The following is a 24,712-nucleotide window of genomic DNA, read 5'->3' on the forward strand; positions in this document are numbered from 1 at the left end:
AAATGATTTTGGCTCCGTTCAAAGTGACTTTAGGAGGCTCGGTGCCTTGTTCCGTATAGCATCTGAGAAGAAACTGTCCATCGTATCCGGAGAAATTGTGAGCCATCACCGTGGTATGACGATGACAATCTCCGTAACGTTCGATGTCCTCTTGGCTCCATGTCTTGTCGATGGGGTCTAAGACCCATTGTGCGAAATCGGCTAGCGTGTTCGGTCCCCGAAAGATTTTTTCACGCCCTCCAGGAATCTTAATGCAGTAAGGGCAATGACTCACGATAGGTTCTTGAATGCACTTTTCGCACGCTCGATAAGCCACGCAGAAATTAGGAATGTGAATACCAGTCTCCTGCATGCATTCAAAATCGAAAAAGATGAAATTGCCTTTCTTCTTGTGTCCATCCTCTTTCTCTGGTTGGGGTTGGTATTTTTGCACGTAGCATTGGTGTTCCAAGTCCACGATGTGATGACAAATGTGACATTTTTTCTTTCCTGAACATACGTGTGCCTTGGTACTATTGGTACGTATGCCTTGTCCACACGTAGGGCACAATCTCAGCAGTTGACAAGCACATTTCTTCTGTGAACCTTGCGTCCTCAGATGTTGTTGGTAACAGGCAGGGCTGACAAACGTGCGCAGACAAGTCAAACAATGCACTGGTTCTTGTCCTTCGCCCTGACAGGGTGGAGAGGCCAAACATCCTGAGCATTTCGATCCACAATGCTTGTGTTGCTCTCGATTGTTATAGCCATAGTCACATTTCTCACAGTAATAACTGTATCCCAGGAATCCAGTGATAGTGGTAATGGTATCGAAATGGTCATCGTGATGATAGACGTGAATGTATTTTCCATCCTTAAAGTCTTTCCCTCGAAACAACAAGGGCCCACCCTCCGTCTCAATTCCGATTGGATGTCGCTTTGATTCGATCTAATCAAACTTAGCAACAATGTCCTTCTCGCTGTCTGTCCACGTGGGGACAGATTTAAAACATGACTGTTCCTCACGGTTCCTATAATCTTAGGACAAAGCTGTAACACCTAGGTGGGAAGTTGTACTGTCTAACACCTTTGCCGATTCTAGATGCCGGATGTTCTCTCTGGTCACAGGAACCTTTCGTACGAGATTAACTCTAGCCTGCAATGTTTAGACAGCAGCCACGGCTTGTAATAATACATTAGTTTATACACGACTTACGAACTGGCTGAGCAAACTGACACCGCCATATATTGTTCTGTAAAAATGTCACTCTGGCGGTTATAGAAAAATATAATGTTAAAAGTTGCATAATGTTAAATTCACATAACCGTGTTAGTGGAATTTTATTTTACTGCTATCCTTCCACACCATACTACTGATATGCATGAGTCAGATATACGTGTCTGATGCACGATAGGCACAGTGACAACGCAACTCTACGATTTTGTTCGAGGGATGTCACAGTCCAGTTGTGAATTTGGTGTTCTGAAGTATGTTCGTTGAGTTTCATCCCACATATTTTGCCAAGTATGACAAACGTGACGATTATACAATGTTAAAGTCGGTACAAGATATGGAATCTTCCATTCGAAAATAGGTTATTGTAAAACAGACTTGGCCGCTTCATGTACTAATCAGCCATAAATACATAATACTTTCCCCACATTGTGAGAGCACATCGTGTTTATGTCAAATCTGCCATATTTGGCATTTCGAAAGGCTTTCATTGTGGAAAGGGAATCCAAAGATTTGTTTAAATTTTATATTTTGAGAGGTTTCATTCTTTTTAAAAGCTTTTATGACGGCTTCAGTTCTGCAGTAAAAACAGAGACTTGGTTCAATAATTAGCCGGCTCGAGATGGTGCCACATCGTGTTGCAATGGCAGGTCCAACTTTGACCCCATTTTTCGAACCGTCGATACATAGGAACATATTGCCAGAATAGAAAACTGATTTGTATTGCATTTACTTTAAAACAGGAACAGCGTGACGAATACTTCAAGAAACCTGAAGATAAGGATAAAGGTGGTGGTCCATTTCAGCAATACGCTCGTAGCAAGTAAATTAAACATACTGTAATTATTGCTTTTTTATTATGTTCCATTGCAAAAATCCAAAATAAACGTAATTAACCATAATATCTGAGTATATTAAAATAGCATCAAATTGGGAAGTCGGGCAAAATAAGAAAAGGGCCGAAACCCCTCAGGACTAAATTTGACAAGAGCCGAAACCAATGGCAACCCCAGAATCGTGCGACCTGCAGTGACTTTTCTTAAACGAAGTCATCGAAAGGCACTTTGATATGCATTTCTAATACAATCAATAACACTTTGCATTGTAATAATAATAATAATAATAATAATAATAATAATACGGATTGTTTAAGCAGCTAAGGAAAACGAGGTTTTTATACGTTGCTCTCAGATGATTTAAAACAAAACTTAGGCATCATGCAGTAGCGATCCAGGAAAATATTGTTTAGTCTCGTGTATGAGGAGTATGGATGGATACATAACCCAGAAACTTGACACCCCCCCACCCCCATTTAAGGTTGATTAAGGAAGATATCTCAAAATAAAAACAAACAACACAATATAATGGATGCTGTTTACATGTTTTTCGTGTGTAAGCAAAATAACTTGTTTTTTTAATATGCTGGGAAATTACGTTTGTGCTATTTTTACGCCTATTCTCAAATCATATTGCCATCACGTGACTCCATTAGCTTACAAACGATGAGTACCAAAGTAATTCAAGTGATGAATCAATGAAAAGCGCCCGTATGTGGACGTCATAGTGTAATCTTGTAACAAACAGAAAATAATTCTGACTAGGTGTGAACTATTGTTTGTAGTAAAAATTCTTTGAGCCCAAACTGCGGCAGGATATTTCTTTTTTTTTTTTTTTGCAGATATAGTTCTGTTAGAAAAGTATGTCAACTCCAGCTAGAAGACGTCTTATGAGAGATTTTAAAAGGTAAAGTCAGTTGTTTTCATTTACCAATGTCACAAAAATGGCCGCCCAAGTCAAAGAACGTCGTAAATAAGAGGACACGCATGATTATAATATACGATCGTTCTCACTTTCCTATATGTATCAGGTGTGTTCAGAATGTTGGCTTATCCGCATTTAAAGACTGTTTATGATCATATTTACCATATCTTCCCGTTTAGCATCATTTTATTGTTTTATGTTAATTCAGTTCGAGGAAGTTGAAAAATTAGAGCACAGGTGTCTGATACAAGCTTAATCAATAACGTAAAGAGGAAAAAAAAAAACGTACTGAGTGAATACAATTTCTCAAATTAATAACGTGACTTGCACTTACACAGGACCTTACCCCTGATAGTAGAAAAAGAGACATCAGTGACTTTGAAACACCACGCATTCTATACACATCCATTCCTAAGACCTATCACCCGATATTTTTGTTCTGAGAGGTGACGGGTCTTACTACCTAACTAACAGCGCTGTGTAGCTTGTTTTGGTGTGGACTAAGTGTAACGAAAGTAAAATTTGCAGGAATATCAAAAACAAAGTAAAGTTACAATGTTTTTGTCAGATTTTACTTACCCTGAATTCTTTTTTCTAATAATATCATATTCTCACAAAAGAAATGGACCAGTTTTAAAGTTTCATTGGCCTACATTTTAGCTGGCTGGAAAGCGATGAAAGCCAGGAATGCCGAAATTGGGTTAAGTTGAAATATTCTTTAACGAAATGAATAAACATATGCTATTGGTACTGTAAGCAACATTTCATTTTGTTCAGGAAACATACCCCCCACATGAACCTACTTAACATACTTCGGCATACCTCGACTACCGACGCACTGCAACGAATTAAAATATATGTCAACTGAGCACGAAAATGCATCCATTTGCTAGTGTCGAGATAAGTTGCCAAATGTGTGAGATATTCCTGAAACTTGGACTACTCGTTTCGATGTCAATGACATCAGAACACGCTATTCAAGGCCGTTATTTGGATAGTAAGACAGCACTTTAACAAAACCAACATGTGCTGTCTTACATTGTAGGACTATTTGGATAGTAAGACATAGCACTGAAAGAAAAACGTGTGCTATGTCTTACATTGTAGGACTAAGTGGCCTCGTACTCACAGGGGTTCGTTGCAAAGAAAATTAGGAAACTAACCTGTTTGCTGATTTTGACTTCTGGACAAGAATTGAATGAAGTGTGTCAAGTTCTTTTAACTATTTTTGATTACAGTGGGAATAAATTGGAAATTGAGAGACAGAATTAGGATAAACTAGCAGAGTATGAACTATGGAGGGGTGCAGACTCTTGTCTTCCCTTGTTATATTGTTACAGGTTATTGCTACAGGTTAATTCCTAATTTGCTTTGTAATGAACCCCTGTACTCATACTAGTTCTACAATGTAAGATATAGCACATATTAATTTTGTTTTAGTGCTATGTCTTACTACCCAAAAAATGGGCTTGTATATCGTATTATGATGTTGTTTGACATCGGAATGAGTAGTTTAAATTTCAGGAATATCTCACGAGTGCCAGAGTGGTCTAAAGCACTCTCTGTTATGGATCACTGCCATCTCACCTCTGTCTGCGTGGGTTCGAGTCTCGGATTTGGCCAGCATGGTTATGTGAGTTAGATTGCCAGTAGCTTCTCATGGGTCGGTGGTTCTTTCTGGGATTTTTTCCCGGGTTCTTCCTCCACCATTAATACTGGCCGCCATGTATAGCCTATCGTGTGCTGAAAAATGGCGTTAAACCCTACAACAACAACAACAAACAACCTGCCAACTGAAATGTAGGCCAACGAAACTTGAAAACAGGTCCATTTTGTGTGCTAATTTGAATTTAATAGAGAAAAGACATCAGAATAAGTAAAGTCTGACTAAAACATTATGACTTTACTTTGTAGAGAGGTGTCATTATTTTAGTTGCCAGCTGTTTGAGATATTCCTGCATCAGTCAAATCTCTCAAGTAAAGGTTATTTGTTAATGAGGAGAGAGAGCTTAAAATAAATTAGTATTTAGTATTTTAAAATGGAAAATTGGTCTTGCTTTGAAACTTACAAAGATATAATTCAACCTTTTGTTGTTAACAGCAGCGAAACGTTTGCCTCCCATTCTGTGGAACTGCTTTGTATCAAAATTAATTTATGCTTCTTACAGTTCACCTGTGGAACACATTTTGCAAAATGTGTTTCATATTGCACTGGTTTTAAGATTATGGTTGTGTGTGTGTGTGTGTGTGTGTGTGTGTGTGTATATATATATATATATATATATATAAACAGTATACACATATATGTACCAATCCATGGTTCTCTAAATAAAGTAAAATATATATGCCTTCTCTGTTTTGTCTACAGGTGTATTTCCCATTTAATATGCATCGATTTAAGATGGTAACTGTACCAGTGAAGCATTAACTTTTGTGCCCGCATTTATTACCTCCCCACCCCCACATATTTTTTGGGGTACATGCATCATTTTCTTCAGTTAACTGACCTAGTTGCTTATAACACTGTTTGGTCTTTAACATGGTCAGTTTCTATGGCTCCCAACTACCGTGTTATAGCAGGGTCATACTGTAATTATAATGGTTAGTCTACATAATGTAGTAAGCGCTTCAAGTACTGGGCTAAAGCAGCTCAGTTAGATGCACAGATAAATTTGGGGAATTGTTTTTAAAAAGTTAAACATTATATTATAATGATTAGTATAGATAATGTGGTAAGTGCTTCAAGTGTGGGCTAAAAAAGCACAATTAAATAAATTTTGAGAATTTTTAAATTATTTCTTCTTTTTTTTTTCAAGGGTGGGGGTAGGGAATGGATAATCATTAAGTAAACTTGAACATCCTGTTATTGTTTTACTTTTTTCTGTTTGCTTTCCTGTTGCATACTGTGCATAATAGTTAATACAGAAAAAAGAAATGAACCTATTCAGAAGCATTTCAAAAAGATGATCCTGCAATGGAAGTTTTTCTTTATTGTACTTTGACACCCCACCCCCCCATGTGTTTCTGGTTGGCCAACCATCTCTTTTTTCGTTACCGGCCCTAGCTTTCCCCTTCTCAAAAAAAAACCAAAAAGATTCCCAAAATTGATTTGTGCACCAAATTCAGCCAGTTTTGCCCATAGTCTAATTCTCTCTACTTGATCCTAAATGAAACTGGTGTTGATCTTACATCCATTATGGCTGCCACAGTGGATAATTTTGCAAATATTGTTATTGCTCACATTTATCAGAGATCATTTCAACATTCAGCTGTTAAAAATAAAAAAATATGGACTTAAATTCCTAGAAATTCTTTTTGGCCAATAGAGTGTCAGTCCCTTAAAGCGACTCTTGTTATGAATTCAGGTTGCAGGAAGATCCCCCAGCCGGAGTGAGTGGTGCACCTACAGACAATAACATAATGCTTTGGAATGCAGTTATATTTGGGTAAGAAATTATTTTCCTTAAAATTTAAAAAAAAATATATCCAATTTTATAGGATGGACATTTATTGATTATGACGTTATGATAAACTGATTTTTAATACTGTCATAGATGTCTAAATGTTCAAATGAGTGTGGACTTGAGAAATACTGATGTGATGGCATATCTTGGTTAGTGAAGTTTGCAGTTTGACTTGACTTAAAAGTGAATATATACAGTACATAATCTCACAGAGACAGTTAAGCAGTACTGGGTATGAAGATACATGTTGCACAGAAGAATAGAATCTTCCCCATATGTGTTGGGAGAATAAAAAAGTTAATACCATGGGAAGCTGGCCGGCCTGCATGACCACATGTTCATCCTCAAAAAGAGCCAGACCTTGTGAAACATCAGTCTAAATGTCCCACACAGAGCATGAATGGCATCAAACACTGAAAACGCCACTGGTGCGTGTGCCTAGAACACTGAAAAGTTCTACAGTCTGAAGGTACAAAAGGTCAAAGTGAACACTGAGGGCCCTCCAAGTGAGCTGTACAGCCTTTGTCTCAGCTCCCACCAATGGCAAGCTTCTACCACACCCGACCCCCTCAGCCCGCCGATTGCAATGGTGACAAAGAACATGCATCAGGCTGGCATTATAGTTGGAAAGTACCTCAGACAAGTACACCTTATGGCTTGACATGTGCTTCCACAGTGATGAGACTGTCTCCATGAGAGGAGGCAATAATGCCAGTGAGGGGTAACCATCCAGATAACAAAACTGTAAGAGGCTATGGGCCTATTTATATTTATATCTCTACACCATTATGGCTGTATAGCTCTTAATTGGAATTGGCAGATTCACCAGTGTGCTGTACACAAATGCTTCCAAAGTATCCCCACTCTGCAAATTTATCCAGACGAAGAAAAACTATTAATACATAACCTCGTTGAAGGCCTGGCTCATATCAGTATATTGTTGTCCTTTGCCCAACTATTCACTGGAACAAGCCACACCAAACACAGGGCTGGATTTGTACCTTTTCACAGTAGAGGCTTCACCACTTGCTGCTGGTCTTCTACAACTGTTTAGCAGATAAGATGACCCTATACGTTACTGATGATTGCTGAACAAAGACAGCCCTGACAGAAAAGAAAACCATGCTTAAATGCTAGTAATCGTGGGCCATCATGCAGAGTAAAATTTTTATGTGCTCATGCAATAGTACATTTTAATTCTTGAGTAGTGAGAGCCAGACAGATGGGTGATCTTTTCTACTGCAGGAACGATGACAACTTTGAAGACCCATCTGCACAAAAATAACATCCCAACATGGACAGATCGGCTGTCTTTGTGGCAGGTGCTATCTTAGTCCAGCATGCCAAACTCGTGCTAAAGACTGATCAGCCAAATGGCCATAAAAGCTCTGATAGCAAAACGAACTTCAGTGAGCATGTGGGAGGAACTAAAAACCTTCCTGTTTATCGTTCTTTTGGCCATTGTGGGCCTTGGGATGTATGTGTATATTGGACTATGCACCATGTTTAAGTATATAACTGCACAAATCCATGCCATAAGAATGGCAGTGGATGAAACCAAGTAATTTCTGAGTCTTGTGGCATGAAATTTTGGAACACTGCAGAGAAGTTAGTTGGTATGAGTGTCAGGACAGTTGTCAGTGGAATGCCATATTCGGTGCACGAAAGATTGAATAGATGTGAGCATGCCTAGCTGTACTAGTGGCTGGTAGCAGTGCAGAACAGTACTTTGAGAAATAGGTTACTATTGCTCAGATGAAATTAGCAGTGATGAAATTGAGAAGCTGTATGTGTGGTACAAGGCCCAACATGGAGCAATGAAGACCAAGTTTCAGGAAAGAGGTACACTGCACATGTATGCTCTCACCACTATGTTGGTGCTATCCATCCAACCCAGAGGACTTGCGTCAGCTTGTAAGTAATCACAAGGAAGATCTCCTTTGTAGGACACACACTTACCAGAACCTGCTGCAGTTTCATTCAGTGTTAGACAATGTGAATGCTGCTGTGAAGAGCCAGATCGTCACCCCTAACCGGGGATGAGGCTGCTGTTGAGATATTTATCCTTACTGTCACCTTGATGGAGCATATAAAGAGCCAAAGTAGAGAGGCATTGAGAATGGGCACCAAGGTCTGGAAATGAAAGCAGAAGGAGCTCCTTGTCAAGTTGCCGAAGGCTATGGTATTGAGCTTACATGCTAAATCATGGAAATCACCACTGAGGATCTGTGCTGTCCCATTTGGATGAAATACAGTGATACTTCAAATCAAGACTTGCTTGTATAAACTGTTATTGGGACATTGGTCTAGTCAAGCAAGTAGCAAAAAAAAAACAAGGGCTGTTGTCCTGACAGTCCAGGCATGCAACACTTGGGGCAACAAATTAAACAGTGGACCTGACCCACTTTATATGTAGTTGTAAAGCATGTTTTAACAAGTGAAAATAAATTAAGAATACAATGTATGAAGATGACAAACATATTTTCAGTTTGATTTACCACTGTGTGATAGCTAGTAGTCTGGTCATTAAATGTGCACATATATCACAGTTGTTCTTCAAAGCAGAAAGCCCACAGAACAAAAGTCTGGTATACAATCTTTGACCTACAACTTTACTACATAAATATATGAAACAGTCAAGATTGATAATATCTAGTATACCATAGCAGCCATCAGGAAAATCTTTTTATTACTATTTTCTGAACACAAGTTTCATTAAAAAGACTTCGTATGGTGTCAGATTGGTTCTAAATTAATATTTTGCTGATGCTGATCCGATCACAAATATGGCTACCATAGTGACCATCTTGAAAATCTTGTTGCTACTCACAGTAGTGTAATAAGAACTTCTGTGCCCCACTCTTCCATGCACAACTGAATTATTTGACCCCCCTCTCAATACAAAATATTTTGATGGGAATTTGATAGGTCAGATAAGGTGCAGTTTGAAACAGTCTCAACACTGCAAATTTATTTTGCATGTGCTGCACAGTGCATATATTTAACAAGAAAGAAAGTCGGTCAGCCATCCAGTAATATAATTCTTGACATCCTGGAGAAAAAGACATATATATATATATATATATATATATATATATATATATATATATATATATATATATATATATATATATTCTCCAAGTACGTTCAGAAAAATGAAGGATTTACATTTTTTGGTGTTTATTAAATCATTAAGAATAATAATTGGTGTTTATTAAATCAAACATCTTTGACATTGTGCATCAACAATAGAAATTAATAATTTGATTGCACATTTGGCAACAAATTTTGATTTACTGTTATCATTTTTACTGGAAATGCATGAAGAAATTTCTGATTGGAAAGTTAGACGATTTTATTTGGCAACCAGATTAGTTAGATTATCTGATGAGTAAATTATACTTCATTGTAGTTATTTTCCAGCGTGGACCTTTGTTTGTTAAAACTGAAAGTCCTGGATATTATCTGTTGATTTTCTTTATTTTTATGTATTCAATTTGGTTTTTTTTCAGACCTCATGACACCCCATTTGAAGATGGCACGTTCAAACTAACAATAGAATTTACAGAAGAATATCCAAACAAACCTCCAACAGTTAGATTCGTTTCAAAAATGTTCCATCCTAATGGTAAGTTTTCATAGTCAAGAAGTTGACTGTGTTATTTTAGTTAGTTCTTAACAGATTTTTGTAAATGTAGATGACTTTGGAAGTTTTGTTTTATTTGAAGATCATAATTGCATCTAGTTTCATTGTTGTAAGAACCCAACAGTATTTTTATGTGGAATTAAGTATTTTTTACCAACACTTAAAACACAACTGTATTTAGTATCTAGTTTTACATCACTGATAAAAAATATTTGCATCAGGTTTGCTTTATGATCAGTTAGCTTTAAAAAAAAAAGATGGGTTTTGAAATGTATTTGATCCTAGTAAAACTGTACTCAATCTAACTTGGTGATTTTTTTAATAGCTTTTATGTGGGCTTGTATTATGGCCCTGCATCTATTGTGACATATGTTTCCTGTCCACCACTCTCAAATCCATCTATCTGACATATGTTTCCTGTCCACCACTCTCAAATCCATCTATCTGATTTCAATCAAATTTGACGTGGGCCTGCATCAAAGTCTCGGGTGAATTCATTAATGCATACTAATGGTAATTTTGCATTAGATTGATTGACCTTGTTACCTCTCCCTAGAGGCCATATTTTCATCAGATTTTGAATTAACTTGGAATATAATGTTATGTTATCAAGATCTCAGACAAGTTCAGTAATGATCATGATCCACACACATTAATGAGATCATGCATCTGATTGGTATGAGCTTGCGACCATTTTACAGGTCATATTGATCCACTTTATAGACCATATTGATCCAGATTGATTAAATTGCTCCTGAAAGTCAACACACATGCACACAAACTCTTTCACGTATGCTTGCAGGGGTAATAAACACTAAACTATGCCCACTTTGTTGAGACTGCATCCACTCTTGTGATTGTTGGGTGTGACTCTGTGAGAACTGAGAAAGCATTGTGTGCAAAACTATTCTTTACAAGAAAGTGAAGTCTGTCAGGCCCCGGGGGTGGGGGGAGGGTTTCTTGAACCTTATCTTGCTTCTCCGTCCATGTTACAGTACATGGAAAAACAACCATCTCTTGAGTTCAGTAAAGCATTGAAAAGGAGACCACCTTAATAAGGATATAAATTCTTTATTTTCTTCTGTATCAATATTCCATTTTGCAGAATGTGACTACCATATGTACTTGGGACCGCTTCGGTGGCCTAGTGGTTAGAGCATCCGCCTCAGATGCAGGAGGTCATGGCTTTGATCTCTGCCCGAGTCATACCCAAGACTTACAAAAATGTTACTAACAACTGCCTTGCTTGGCGCTCAGCATTAAGAGCTTAGTTTTAGGACTGGTCGGCCTGGTCACAGGATAATGTTAATGGGTGGGACATCATACTACATGTCTGCAGCATGATGCCCCAGTGCTAGACATCACTATAAACTGTCACACTGCAGACATTGTAGCAATATGACTGAAACATTGTTAAAACTATGTTAAAAATCCAAATCACACACACAGACACACCATATGTACTTGCATATAAGTCGAGTTCAACTGCAAACAAAATAAACCCAGATCTGCAGTCACATAATGTGATGGTACATGAGAATCTGTGCTGTTTGTTCAACTGATTACTCCAAACCAACTGCATAGATTCAGATCTGCTGGTGAATTATGTGATGGCACTTGTGGGTCTGTGCAGTTTGCAGCTGGATTTGACTTAACATTAAGTATAAACAGTGTTTCATGGGTGCTTCATCACAGAATGGGAAGATGTCTTGTTATTTCCAACCGATGGATATTTGTTCGTTGGGACTTAAATTTTGTGCTTTATAGCAACCCTGAAATCCATGAGAACTGATACCATCAAATATTAGTGAATTCACAGTATCCTTTGAGCTGTTGTTTTTGTTCCAGAAATGCAGAAAAATGGTAATATAGAATGTTCTTTAAAAATATGACATTGGTCATACAATTTAAGTTTTGCAGCTTTTAAAATGTAAAGGCTTAACTGAGCCATGAAAAGTGTTATGGCAGCAGCATCTGAAGTTTAGTGGTTCAAATAAAGTGTAGTACATATGAAAATGTATTGATCCCTGCTGCTGTTTACTGGAATTTAGAGAATCCTTTTTGTTTTCAAAATTCATTATTCTATCTTTAAACAGTCTATCAAAAAAACATTTCATTTTCATACTTGATCAATTCATATGGATATTTTCTATTTGTTTTCAGTATATGCAGATGGAAGTATATGTTTAGACATATTACAAAATAGATGGAGTCCCACATATGACGTATCCGCTATATTAACTTCAATTCAGGTAGGTGGACTTAATGAAGTGTGTAAATTTGCACCACAGATAGGGACAGGGGATCCCTCTGTTTGCAGTTTGTTATCACTACTGATCCAAAATAGCTGAGAGGATAGCCCAGAAATTAGTCATTCAGACATCCCAAGATCAGCATGGTCCTTAATGAAAATTGTGCCTCTTGGATATATATTTCAGCAATATCTTGAAAATTTTGTTAACACTACTCATCTTGAATAGATATCTAGATAGAGGGTTGTCACAGAAGGACTTTTCAATTTGTCTATTTGAACCTGAATGAAAACGGTGCTTTTTAGACATCCTGTATGGCAGTCATAAAAATCTTGATATTGCTACTTCTGAGAGAATGGTCATATCAGGATTGGGTTTTCCCAAAAAAGACTTATGATGTTTAGTTGGTCCTAAATGAACATAGTGGCCATCTTGAAAATCATGAAATCATACTGAATGGTAGGTCATATTGACATTTTCACTAAAAGACGTGTTATGCCATCTCATAGGTTAGAAATGAATATTATGCAGCTCTAACATCCAATATGGCCACCATGACAAAAATCTTGAAATCTTGTCACTCTTCCTTCTGAATGGATGATCATATCGACATTAGGTTTTCACAGTAAGAATTAAAAATGAAAATGGTGCTACTCAAACCTCTTGTTGACAGCATTTGAAATCTGGTTCACTTGGGATTCTTGTTCATCAACAGTGTGAAAGTTGTGTGTCGGATTTGTTTGCAAGTCATATGTATCAACACACAGATGCAGATAAGATGTCAGGTTATGTGAAACTTCTTATGTTAAACATGTTGGATCACATTATACATCATGAATGATTCAGTTATTAAATGTTTATTCATATTTTCATACTTGTTTTTGTCAGTAACTATCTTGTTAGTATTACATCATAAATTTTGTATTGCACCAGTGCAAGGTTATGAGAAGTTGGAGCATGTTATGTTAACATCCGTCCTCATCATTCCAGTCCTCCTGTTTTTTTTAAGTAATCATTCCAGTTGCATTATCATAGTCTGCTTATATATTTCCATGCAGACAGCATTATATTTAAGATTGCTTTGCTGATTCTTGAATTAATGTTGCATTAATTAAAGTTTCTTTTAGTTGCTTTTCATCCACCTAATAACTATGGTACTATGTGATACTTTATCTTAAAATTGCAAGAAAGGGTTGTAAATGTTTTTATCTTTCTTTTTTAAATATATAGTTGGTATTTCGTGGTGCATGTTACAGATATTTCAGTAAACTGTATGTGTGTGTGTGTGTATATATATATATATATATATATATAAACAATGGTTTCAAATTTGGAGTGGAAGATAATTCATACATTTATTTATTTCAATTGATATATTTGTGAAGTTTTGATACAACTGGGCTGAATCACTGCAATAAAATTGTTAGAATCATCCAAATGTAACTCAGAGAGACTTTAAGTAATGTTTTTTTTTTCTTCTTCCATTTCTAGTCTCTTCTACATGATCCCAACCCAAATAGTCCAGCAAACAATGAAGCAGCACAGTTGTATCGTGAAAACCGACGGGAATATGAGAAAAAAGTAGCTGCAATAGTTCAGGAAAGCTGGAATGATGATGACGATGAAGAGGATTGATTATTATTTGTTGTGGATTTGCCTTTGATTTTTAAGTCTGGTGTAAAGATGGATAGTTAATTTATGTATATGTATACTTACTCGTAAGTTAATCCTTAAATATGTATGTCTTTCTCGTGTCAGCAGGTGATTTCTTACCCTTGGCAGTTAGTTTCTCCAAAATCTCAAATAGTATTTAATTGGGGGGTGGTCGTAAAATGTTGCCTTTACTGGCTGGCCCATCTTTGTCTTTGTAGGTTTTTGGATCAACTTGCAACGAGTGTACATATATGTATGTCTGGTAACTTCAAAATGATTCTCCACTAAGTCCTGCATGGATGTACTTCATTAAATCATCACAGTACATTTGGATTATGTCATTTGTATTTCTTCTTTTCAGTCTTTGTTAGATGAACCCAACCCAAACAGTCCTGCTAACAATCTAGCAGCCCAGTTGTATCAAGAAAATCGCAGAGAATATGAAAAGAAAGTGAAAGTAGTAGTTGAAGAAAGTTGGATTTACCATGGAGAAATAGATTCATGAGTTGTTTTATGATACTTGATCAGCATATGACAATTATTTGAGTAAATGCTCCATTTTGCTTGGAATTGTTCCACTATTACATGATAGCAAATCAATATAATATGAACTTTCCAAGTAAAAGAAAGTCCTTTTCAATGAAAATGTCCCATTTTTCATTTTCTGATGATAGTGTTTCCTATAGATCAAAATAGACATGTACTTCACCATGCTCACTGGACTGAGCTTATAATATTAACCATTATACATCATGCATCCATTAACAATTGTTACTTGAAATTCTCAACAAAAAAGAAAAAAACACCAGAGCCGTTTTGAGCAAATTTAGTACAGAGCATCCCAGAATGAATGGCTTTAACATTTGTACAAATGATACCCATCCATTATCAGATTTGGCTGCCATGATTACTAAAAATAGACTGTCATCAAAACCACTGAACAGAAATTTATCAAACGTCCTGCTGTAAGACCTTTCAGGGTTATCCAAATGATTTTTAGTTGCCTTGAGATGTTGCCACCCATTCTATAAATAGAAACCTTGGAATGTCTTATTTCACTAAAGTCACTAAATAAAATTTAAATGAGCATGATAGAGATCACCCTGGAATGAAGATCTTTCCGATTTTCACAAATGATATTGATTTGCTATTAAATATGACATCCATTACTAAATATAGATGACTGAAGAATTTGACTAAACTTAATAGAATGCATTTAGATTTATATAAATGATGCTGATATACCATCAAATATGAATCAGTTACTATAAATAGAAAAATCTTAATGCAGCTTCTCAAAAATTACTTGACAGAATTTGATCAAATTTGAGAGCAAGTGTTCCGACGTCAGATTTATACAGCTGATGCCGATACACCATCAGATATGCCTGTCTACCATGATCAAAAATAGAAAACCCGTTAAACAACTTTTCAAACCAGCGAACAGAATTGGGTGATATTTGATAGGAAGCATTGTGGTCTTTAGACCTTTCAAATTTATACATATAATGCCAGTCCACCATCAGATTTGTGGCACCAAAAATTACAAAACATTTTAATAACTTCTCGAAAGCTGATATGGACTCAAATTTGGCTGCTATTACTACAAAAAAAAGTTTTCTATGACTTCTTTACAAAATCCACTCATGGCAAAGATGGTTTTTATTTTTATACAAATAATTGCGAATCTTTCATCACTGTTGTTAAAAAAGATGATTACAAGCTAAAGAGAATTTGACCAGTTCCTTGGAAATCAAAAAGGGCTTACAAAGTTATGTAAATGAGGCTGATCCACCACTAAAAATAAAAAACATTTACACAACTTTATGTAAAAGAACCAACAAACAAAAACCCTGCTGAACAGACTTTGACCAACTTTGACAAAAAATGCCCTTCCATATGGTAATTTCAGTGTTGGACAAAAGTTGCTGCCGTCCCGTCAAATGTGGATGGAGATGGAAAAGTCAGAAAACTCTGAAACTGTTTTTTTTTTCTTCTCATAACATGTGCAGTCAACAGCACTGAAAGAAATTTCAATAGAAAGTGTCCATCTGACTTAGATTTCTTGTCCAGCTGCACTTGCATTTGTCCATTCTGCTGATTTCATCCAGGTGAGAGACCTACATGGTCTTTTTTATGAGCAATCTAATGATTTTCCTTAGCACCCTTCTTCCCTTGAAAGATCAGATTTGAATATTATTTTTTTCTTTCTTACTTTACAGTATAATTGCCCTTTCAGACATTGATTGTGGAAATATTTTTATGTAATTTTGCAAGAAAAGCATCAAAACCTGCAAAATGTTTACATTAAACAGCAGAGATTATACCCTTTCCATTTGCATCCAGCCCTTTTTGATGCTCTTTGGGAAACACTATTGGATTTTTAAAACCAATTTCTTCAGTTACATTCTTTGTTTTCCTTTGTTTTTATTGGTCAATAACATTAATTAGAACTAAAATCATGTTTTATGTTATCAGCTAGTTCATCATGTTGGAGACTAATACAGCATTTGTCTTTGGACAGCTTATGTATTGTAATTAGTAAAGCTGGCCAGGAGACAATTAGAAAGTATTGGAAATTGTATGTATATACTAATGTACATGCACTTCTGAAATTGCTTTCTTGTCAGCTATAACTGCCCTTAGCACTAAAAAAATCACCATGTAATAGAATCGCTGAAGAAGTAAAATGATTCATTTTACCAACAAACACAAGAATTTATATTTTTTTGGGCTGCATCTAACAGTTAGCTAGAAAATATTAAATGTACACCTCTTCATAATTAACTCAAACCCAGATAAGGCTCGTGCCCACTTAAAATGTGAGAGCAGGCAAGGATCCCATTTTTTTATTTATAAAAATGTCATTTGTTGAACATGTAGTTAATCCCGATCAGAAATGGCAAACAAAAGCCCACTATATTGCTCTTTTGAAAATTGTCCTTCAATCACAACTATCATCATGAAATTCTGAACTTTTAATAATAAGTAGTCCTATATTTTGTTACATTTTCTTCACCATTTTTTTTTTTCGGTTCACTGTAAATAATATTATTTGATAAAATCAGTAAAAATGTCATGAATGTTTACTAGTGGCAATGCTTTAAGAAATAAACAGCAGTGAACAAGTTTCATCAAGTAAACTTGTGTTTTAGTTGTATGTTTTAATATCATTTGAATCATTTTAAATGTGATCCACCTACTTGTACTCAAATGTGAAAAGAGTCAATCTACTTTCACAGCCATTCTGTTAATTTGAAGTGAGCAATTCTGTGAGAACCTAATTAACTTTTATTTTGATCTCTTGTTTGTGGCCATGTTTGTTTTGATGTTACACCCAGTAAAAAGCAGAATTGCTTTGTATTGTCAAATTATTTTTATGTATCAAATCAAATAAAGGGAGCGGAATAAAACAGTGTTATATGGCATGCAAATCTTACCCACATAAAAAACTTGTGGTCATGGTTATGTGTAAGATCAGCTCATTTCATTTGACAACTTGAGCACTGTTGCAAATATTATTAAGTAAGTAATGTTATTAAACTACCTTAATTTATCAAATGTGGTCAAAGATAGCATGGCAACCATGCGAAAGGGATACTCTTTGAATGCAAAGCTTTATGTGATAGAAACTGTTCATTATGGAGAAGCAAGTTCCAAAGTTTGCAGTGAACTTAAAATTCCTGAATTGGCACTTGGAGATTTGCTTAACGATGAACAGAAGTTTCACTGTTACTTCCAATGAAATCACTGCATCATTTCTCCAATAAAACAATTTGTAAAAGTCAAGTTACAGCATTGACAAATGTCTCAAGTTTTACAAAAAAAGGAAACTTGTTTTTTTGTGCAAAAAACAATGACATAATGCACAATGTTTTACAGGTACACAGGTTTGTAATGTGTGATGAAACTTCTTGAAGTTGTTTTTCCCAAACATAATTGACACTGAAAAGCCAACAATTTCATGACAAAAAGTTGTTTCTTTGATAGTTATTCCCAACTTGAATAAAAAAGTATTTAACTTTTATAGAGCACCACCACCCCCAACTGCCCATTTTCTCAATATCTAACACCCCGTTCATTGTGCAGAGGTCCGTCTATGAATTGCACCCATGCTTATAGTGTGGTATGTTTTTTTAAACTCCATTGTGTGCGAGTTATCAAGGGAGAGGTGTACTGTGAATTGTTTTTCATGGGATACCAATTTTCATGGTAGGTATAGACCACACATTTAAAGGCCCCATGAACAGAGATTCTTCTGTGGAAGTAACAGGCTTCTTATCCAAAATGCATAAATTTAAGTACCAGTGAAAAACCTTATCACAAAACCATGAAAATTTGTATCTTTGAAAATCAATGAACTTGCTATAATTGTCAGCAATGTGGGCAAATTTTAAGCACCTTAAAGAAGCAAATTTTCAGCAACAACAAAGGCCAGGATTTTGTATTTTGTTGCAGATTTTGTTGACTAGTGGAACACTATGATAAATAGTTGTAGTCTGTTTTCTCTTTTATTGTTTTCACCAGCATATGTTCTTATTTGAATATAAACATTTAAGGAAGTAATTTGCCACCAGCCAGAGTTTCGCATGTAAATGTGGAAGAAGTAACTGTTTCAGTTGTTGTTTTGATCAGTAACAGATATTTCTATTTTCAGTTTCTTTCAACATAGATTTTTATCCCCTGAATTGGCATGTAAGTTGCAGGTTATTTTTAATGTAGATATTTCTTCACACAAATGTGCTTTCTTTGTACATAAACATGCTGCATTTCAATATTGTCAACCATTACTCAGTAGTAAATAGTAATGGGTAGTGCTACATTCTTCCAATGAGTGCTATATAATATTTGTGTGTGATAGATTTAATTATGTCCAACATTTCCTTGAGTTCTCATTTGTTATTTGTTTCTTGATCAGTCTGCCATTAAATCAGCTGTTGTTTACAATGTAAATTAAAGAGTCATTCAAATGAAAATGATGTTACATATCTTTTTTATATGCCTTTTTTGAGGCAGTTGTATATAGGAATGTTTGTTTCCATCTGTCCATCCTTCCATTTCAGTTTTGAGAATACAACTTGTCTCACATATTTTTGGACTTGTAGGGATTTCATCCCTCCCAAGCATACAGCATGCTTGCTTGGTTACTAATGAACTTTGTTTCATGTAATAAAACACTTTTGATATTTACCTTTTCTGATTTTTTATACCTGAGTAAGTCAGTTAATATATGTTAAGGTACCAAACTTGAACTCTAATCATTAGAGAAAATGAGGAGACGCGTACTTTCCTCTCATAATAGCTGGACAGCTTGTTTGTAGCACCTGAAAATATAAAACCATTTCTCCTGAACAAATTCTTCTCAATATTGGGTTTTCACTAACACTATTACAACAATATTTTATTGGTTCTGAATGAAAGTGGTGGTCATCATACCACCATGATGGCACCATAGTATCCATTTTGAAAGCCATATTATTACTACTATTGTGTGAATGATGCCTTTTCTGTAAAACACATTTAGAATATTGATTCTCAATGAAAATGGTGCAGATCTGACTACCAGCATATCCATGCTGTTGTAAACTAGTTTCAAGAACCAGCTGTAATTGACCTTGAGGTTGTTAAGGTCATTGCTTGCATCATTTCACTTCATTGAGCTTACAAAGGTTACTTCAATATATACAGTTGTTGTGACCAGACTTTGTTTAGTTGAATTCCAGTGAACAGTCAGCAATGAGGTTTATTGTAAGGTCAAAGGCCTTGACTTGTGTTATTTTTAGCTGTACCAGTTTGTGAGCATGATAATATATGCATGACTGGATTTTTATATAACCTAGTTTGTGGATATTATTATCTTATCATCGACCAGAAGAGCTTTATGAGATGGCCTGCTGTACATACATCAATCGGAGTGCCATCTTAAAATTCTTTTACCAATATTCCTACTGAATGGATGGTTGTTTGAACATGGGGTTTCTGCCAAAAGGAACTTCTTATGGTGATCTATTTGGTTTTAAATGAAAATGATGCTGATCTGACGTCCAATATGGCCGTTATGGCAGCCAACTTGAAAATGTTGTCACAAAGGAAATTGACATAGGGTTTTCATCAGCAGACTTCTTGTGGTGTCTGTTTTGCCCTAAATGAAAATGATGCTGATCTGACGTCCAATATGCTAATCATGACAGTAATCTTAAATCTTTATTTTAGATACTCCTCCTGAATAGTGGCGATATCAACATGAAGTTTTCGCCACAAGACTTTTTTTAAATATCTAGTTGTGCCAATCTGACATATATTATGGCAGCCACAGTGGCCTATATGAAAATATTTTTATTGATCAGAAATGGATTCAACACTCGGCAGTTGAAAAGAAGAAGTGATCAGATCTTGGATTCCTGGAAATTATTTAATGGCAGTCGAGCATTGCCCTTTTTTAACTTTGAGTCTCATGTAGTGTTTGACAGAATCTTGTGAAAACAATTAGTCACACGGTTCTGAATGGATTTACATGAAACTTTGTACACGTTATTGTCATTATTTAATGATGCTCATGTTGCCAGATGTCAGTTAATAGACCAGATGAGCTTATGTTGTCCATCGATCCAGTAGCACAAGTTTAAAAAAAATCTAAACAACATAACGGATTGGCATGAAACTTTAAATACACATACATCCCATGATCTTATTCGTCCTTAATGAAAATGATGCTGCTCAAATATCCAATATGGCTGATACAGTGGCCATCTTGAAATCTTGCACTCGTAAACAGATGGTCATATCAGCATGGAGGTTTTCATACAAAGATTTGTTGTGAGATCACCGCGTCCGCCTCGGCTGCGAGAGGTCGTGGGTTCGAACCCCGGCCAAGTCATACCACAGATTTATAAAAATGGTACTAACAGCTGCCTTGCTTAGTGCTCATCATTAAGAGGTTAGTGTTAGGACTGGTCCGCCTGGTGTCAGGATAATGTGACTGGATGGGACATCATCCTACATGTATGTGGCATGATGCCCCAGTGCTAGACATCACGATAAACTGCCACACTGAGACACCGTAGCGAAATGACTGAAATTTTTTTTAAAGCTACGGTAAAAATCCAAATCACACACATAAACACACTCTTGTGAGATCTAGTTGGTTCTAAATGAAAATGGTTCAGATTTGACTGCCATTATGGTTTCTTGGTGGATAAATGAAGATATCGTTATTGCTACTTCTTTTAAATAGATAGTCGTGTCACCTTAGGGTATTTAGTAATTTTAATCTCATGTTCGTCCCAAATGAAAATGGTGCTGATCTGACATCAAATATAACTACCATGGTAGCCATCTTGAAAATCTCGTTATTGTTACTCCTTCAAAACAAAAAGTCGTATCAACATGGGGGGTTTTCAAAAAAAAAACTTGTAGTGTCTAGTTTTAAATGAAAATTAAAGCAGTATAGCCACAATAGTTACCATCTTGGAAATAATGTTATCACTACTCCTGAAGGGATGGTCATATCACTGAAGGGAGTCACCAACAAACTTATATTTATATGTAGCTGGTCCTAAATAATGGTGCCAATCTTGGCCTTTATGATCAATATCTTGAAAATCTTGTCACTACATCTCCAAAATTGATTGTCATATCAACATAGGTTTTCGCCATAAGACGCTATGATGTCTGGCTGACCCTAAATGAAAATGGTGCTGGTCCTATTATGTTGGCCATTTTGAAAATCTTGATATTGATCAAGAATATTGTTTTCAGTAATCAACAGTTATAAGGAAGAAATTGTCTTAACTTGGATTCCTGGATATTCTTTTCAGGCAGCAGAGTGTCGGTTTCTTTGATGGAGTCTGTTTTGTTTGGATTTGCCCTTTTATGCAGCTGAATGCTCTAGTGAAATATTGTGACAGCAGTCAGTCTGTCAGTTTTCAGTATATTGAACTTAAAATATTTTGCATGTTATTGTATACTGCTCAATTAGTCTAGTGGTTAGAGCGTCCGCCTTGGATGCGGGATGTCGCGGGTTCGAACTCCGGCATTTATACCAAGGACTTATAAACAATGGTGCTTAGAGCTGCATCGCTAGGCGCTCAGCATTAAGAGGTTACTGTTAGGACTGGTCGGCCTTGTGTCAGGATAATGTGACTGGATGGGACATCATCCTACATGTCTGCGGCATGATGCCCCAATGCTAGACATCACTATAAACTGCTACACTGCAGACATCGTAGCGATATGAGTGATTATTTTTAAAGCAACGTTTAAAATCTAAATCACACACACACACACTGATATGTTATGATGATTATGTAAAGGTGCACATATGAACAAATCACTGCTATTGCTAGCTTGGTTTAAGTTTTGGCTCCTTTTGTTTTGGAGATGAATGCAATGTATGAGAGAATATTGTAAATAGATCTCATGTATTTCTTTGTAGAACTGACAATGAAGGAAGGAAATTCTTTTCACTGATGAAAAAGGGAAAGTTTTCTATGTGTACGAGAAAGTTTACAAGGAAATGAAAGTATGACTAACACATATGATGAATTAGTTGCATTAAGTTGTTTTTTTTTATGAATTCTTAACACTTTGCATGAATTCGGCAATTGCATATCATTGCATCTACCATGGTTACAGTAGAGAATAAAAGCAATTCCAATATATCAATTATATGATATATGCTTGATATTTAATGCATGGTCACAAAAGGTATATATAATTTTTGCCTGGCCCATGTTAATTTGAAGTGAAATATAGTAGTCATTTTTCCAACGGCAGCATCAGCGTCAGCAGTTTCAGTTTCTGTTTAAAGGTTTTCATATGCGAATGTTTTCTAAATTCTTCATACATCCTCAGCATAGTATGCGTGAATCATTCTAAAGCTCGGACAATACATTCTACGACATGTCCGCTAACCATTTTACCTTGATTCAAGATCAGTAGTACAAAATTTTCATGGCTGTATTTTTTCATTTGCTTATATTGATAGAATTCCTTCATACTTGCCTTTAATCATTAGAAAGTTAAGACTGTTTGTTCTGAGACTTCGTGCTTGCTCCTTTAACCTCGTATCAGCGTGGGGTTTCGTTCTAGGGACTGGTGTCTTGTTTAATTTGTACTGTAGTATGCATAAGCTGAACACACACACACTAAGGTGGAAGAGGTTCTTGCTTCAGAGGTTATAACTCCGAATTATTTCATGTTGATTGTGGCACCTTTGGTATTAATTCTTGGGTGGTTGACTAAGTTACGTGTATTTTTATATCTATGATGTTTTTCGTTTTTAAAATCAAAAAAATATTTTTACTCATTGATGTATATATATAGTCCATATTACAAGTCTAAGATTAATTTTTCGCAAGCTAATAGATTGTTATATTGTTTTCTAATATTATTTTTGTGACAACGAGAAACATATCCATTCAGAAGTTAACGTTTCATTTGAAATATTGTTAAAACTAACATCGAACCTTGGCACCTTCATACTGACATTATTAATAACCGTAGTGGCTAACTTCAAAATTAGACTGTCACTCATTGTCTGGTTCATGATGAAATATTAACGAAATCAAGCCGTTGATGATATGAATGGTCATTAATAGGGCGCAGCCTTCAATACAGCACAGATGAATTCCACGCATTTAAGAATTATTATACTCTCAAATCGTCAATTTAAATTTCGTCGAATTTAAATATTGTCATACTGTCTAATAATCACAGCAATTTTCAAAATCTACAGATAAAGCTACAGCTGAACTTTTCATGCATACAATGCGTATTTTTGTACATACTGTGTCAATAGACGACGGCACGTCGTTCTTCTTATCTAATAAGCTTGAGAAATAATTATAACATGATGATATATCCCTTGTATTTCATCGTGCATTTGCGCTTAAGAAACAGTATGCCGTTCGTTTATACATTTTATTGGTCATAAATATTATAAATTATCTTTATTTTCAAAAAATTCTTATTCCCGCACGTATCTCCAACATTTATTCAGCTACAAACATTTGTTGTTGCTGATTTAATGCCATCGTTCAGCACATGATATGCTATACATAGCGGCCAGTATATATGTTTAAGGATGAACCCTGGAAAACCCCGACCCATGGAAAGCTACTGACAAGCTTTCTCGCATATCCACTTTGGCTGAGGCCGAGACTCTAACCCACGTGAACGGAAGTGAGATGTCAGTGATGTGTAAAGGGTAGGGCCTGAGACTAATCATCCACGTAAGACCCCTCAATAAATTAAACTAAGCCGTTTATTTGATAGAACTTGTATTAGCTCTTTTTTAAAGGATGAATGCGGTAAATGATAACTCTTTCACGGTATATGAACCTATTTTGGTTTGCGAAAAGGTGGGGCTTGTCGTTTTCGTTTTTTATATTCCTTTCAATAACTTTCAAATGGGGGCGTAATAAATAATATGGAAATTAGAGGGAAACTATGACACACACAATTTTCTGAGAAATAAATGAAAAGTTACCGCTTGATACAGACCAGTATGTACATTTCCGCTTGTGTGCATGTCCTCACCGATACGTGAACATCTAATTGTAGCTAGGTAGTTATTCTGATGTGCTCATTGTCTTGGACAGTGGTGGGGTGATATCCAAGAAATTTAAAACGTATTTTTTTTCTACTTTCATTTGCATGTTTCCCTAACTAAATCACTGATAAACGCCACAGGCAATGCTACTACTGTATAGTTTTTACAGGT

The 24,712-nt window shown here is 35.9% G+C and overlaps 1 protein-coding gene across 2 annotated transcripts; it reads left to right on the forward strand.

Annotated features, from left to right (window-relative positions):
• The first annotated feature begins 2,743 nt into the window (after positions 1-2,743).
• On the forward strand, positions 2,744-19,179 carry LOC149797914 (ubiquitin-conjugating enzyme E2-17 kDa). 2 transcript variants are annotated; one of them, XM_089962958.1, is made up of 5 exons: positions 2,744-2,956; positions 6,340-6,420; positions 9,951-10,066; positions 12,248-12,336; positions 14,351-19,179. In XM_089962958.1, the coding sequence occupies exons 1-5, from the start codon at positions 2,913-2,915 to the stop codon at positions 14,492-14,494; spliced, it is 474 nt and encodes a 157-aa protein (XP_089819084.1). In that variant the 5' UTR covers positions 2,744-2,912; the 3' UTR covers positions 14,495-19,179. The 2 variants fall into 2 exon arrangements, with proteins under 2 accessions (XP_089819084.1, XP_089819083.1); XM_089962957.1 differs by lacking the exon at positions 14,351-19,179 and adding an exon at positions 13,828-14,314 and having other exon boundaries at positions 2,746-2,956.
• Positions 19,180-24,712: the final 5,533 nt, after the last annotated feature.

This window comes from Sinohyriopsis cumingii, chromosome 6, assembly GCF_028554795.1.
Source record: "Sinohyriopsis cumingii isolate HCF-2022 chromosome 6, ASM2855479v2, whole genome shotgun sequence".
NCBI lineage: Eukaryota > Metazoa > Mollusca > Bivalvia > Unionida > Unionidae > Sinohyriopsis > Sinohyriopsis cumingii.

What these genes read in the sequence shown, in the direction of transcription:
- LOC149797914 (XM_089962958.1), top strand. Translation starts at nt 2,913, where the DNA reads ATGTCAACTCCAGCTAGAAGACGTCTTATGAGAGATTTTAAAAG. An exon ending in CTTATGAGAGATTTTAAAAG is followed by an intron (nt 2,957 to 6,339) that starts GTAAAGTCAGTT and finishes TTATGAATTCAG; the next exon opens with GTTGCAGGAAGATCCCCCAG. An exon ending in CTATATTAACTTCAATTCAG is followed by an intron (nt 12,337 to 14,350) that starts GTAGGTGGACTT and finishes TCTTCTTTTCAG; the next exon opens with TCTTTGTTAGATGAACCCAA.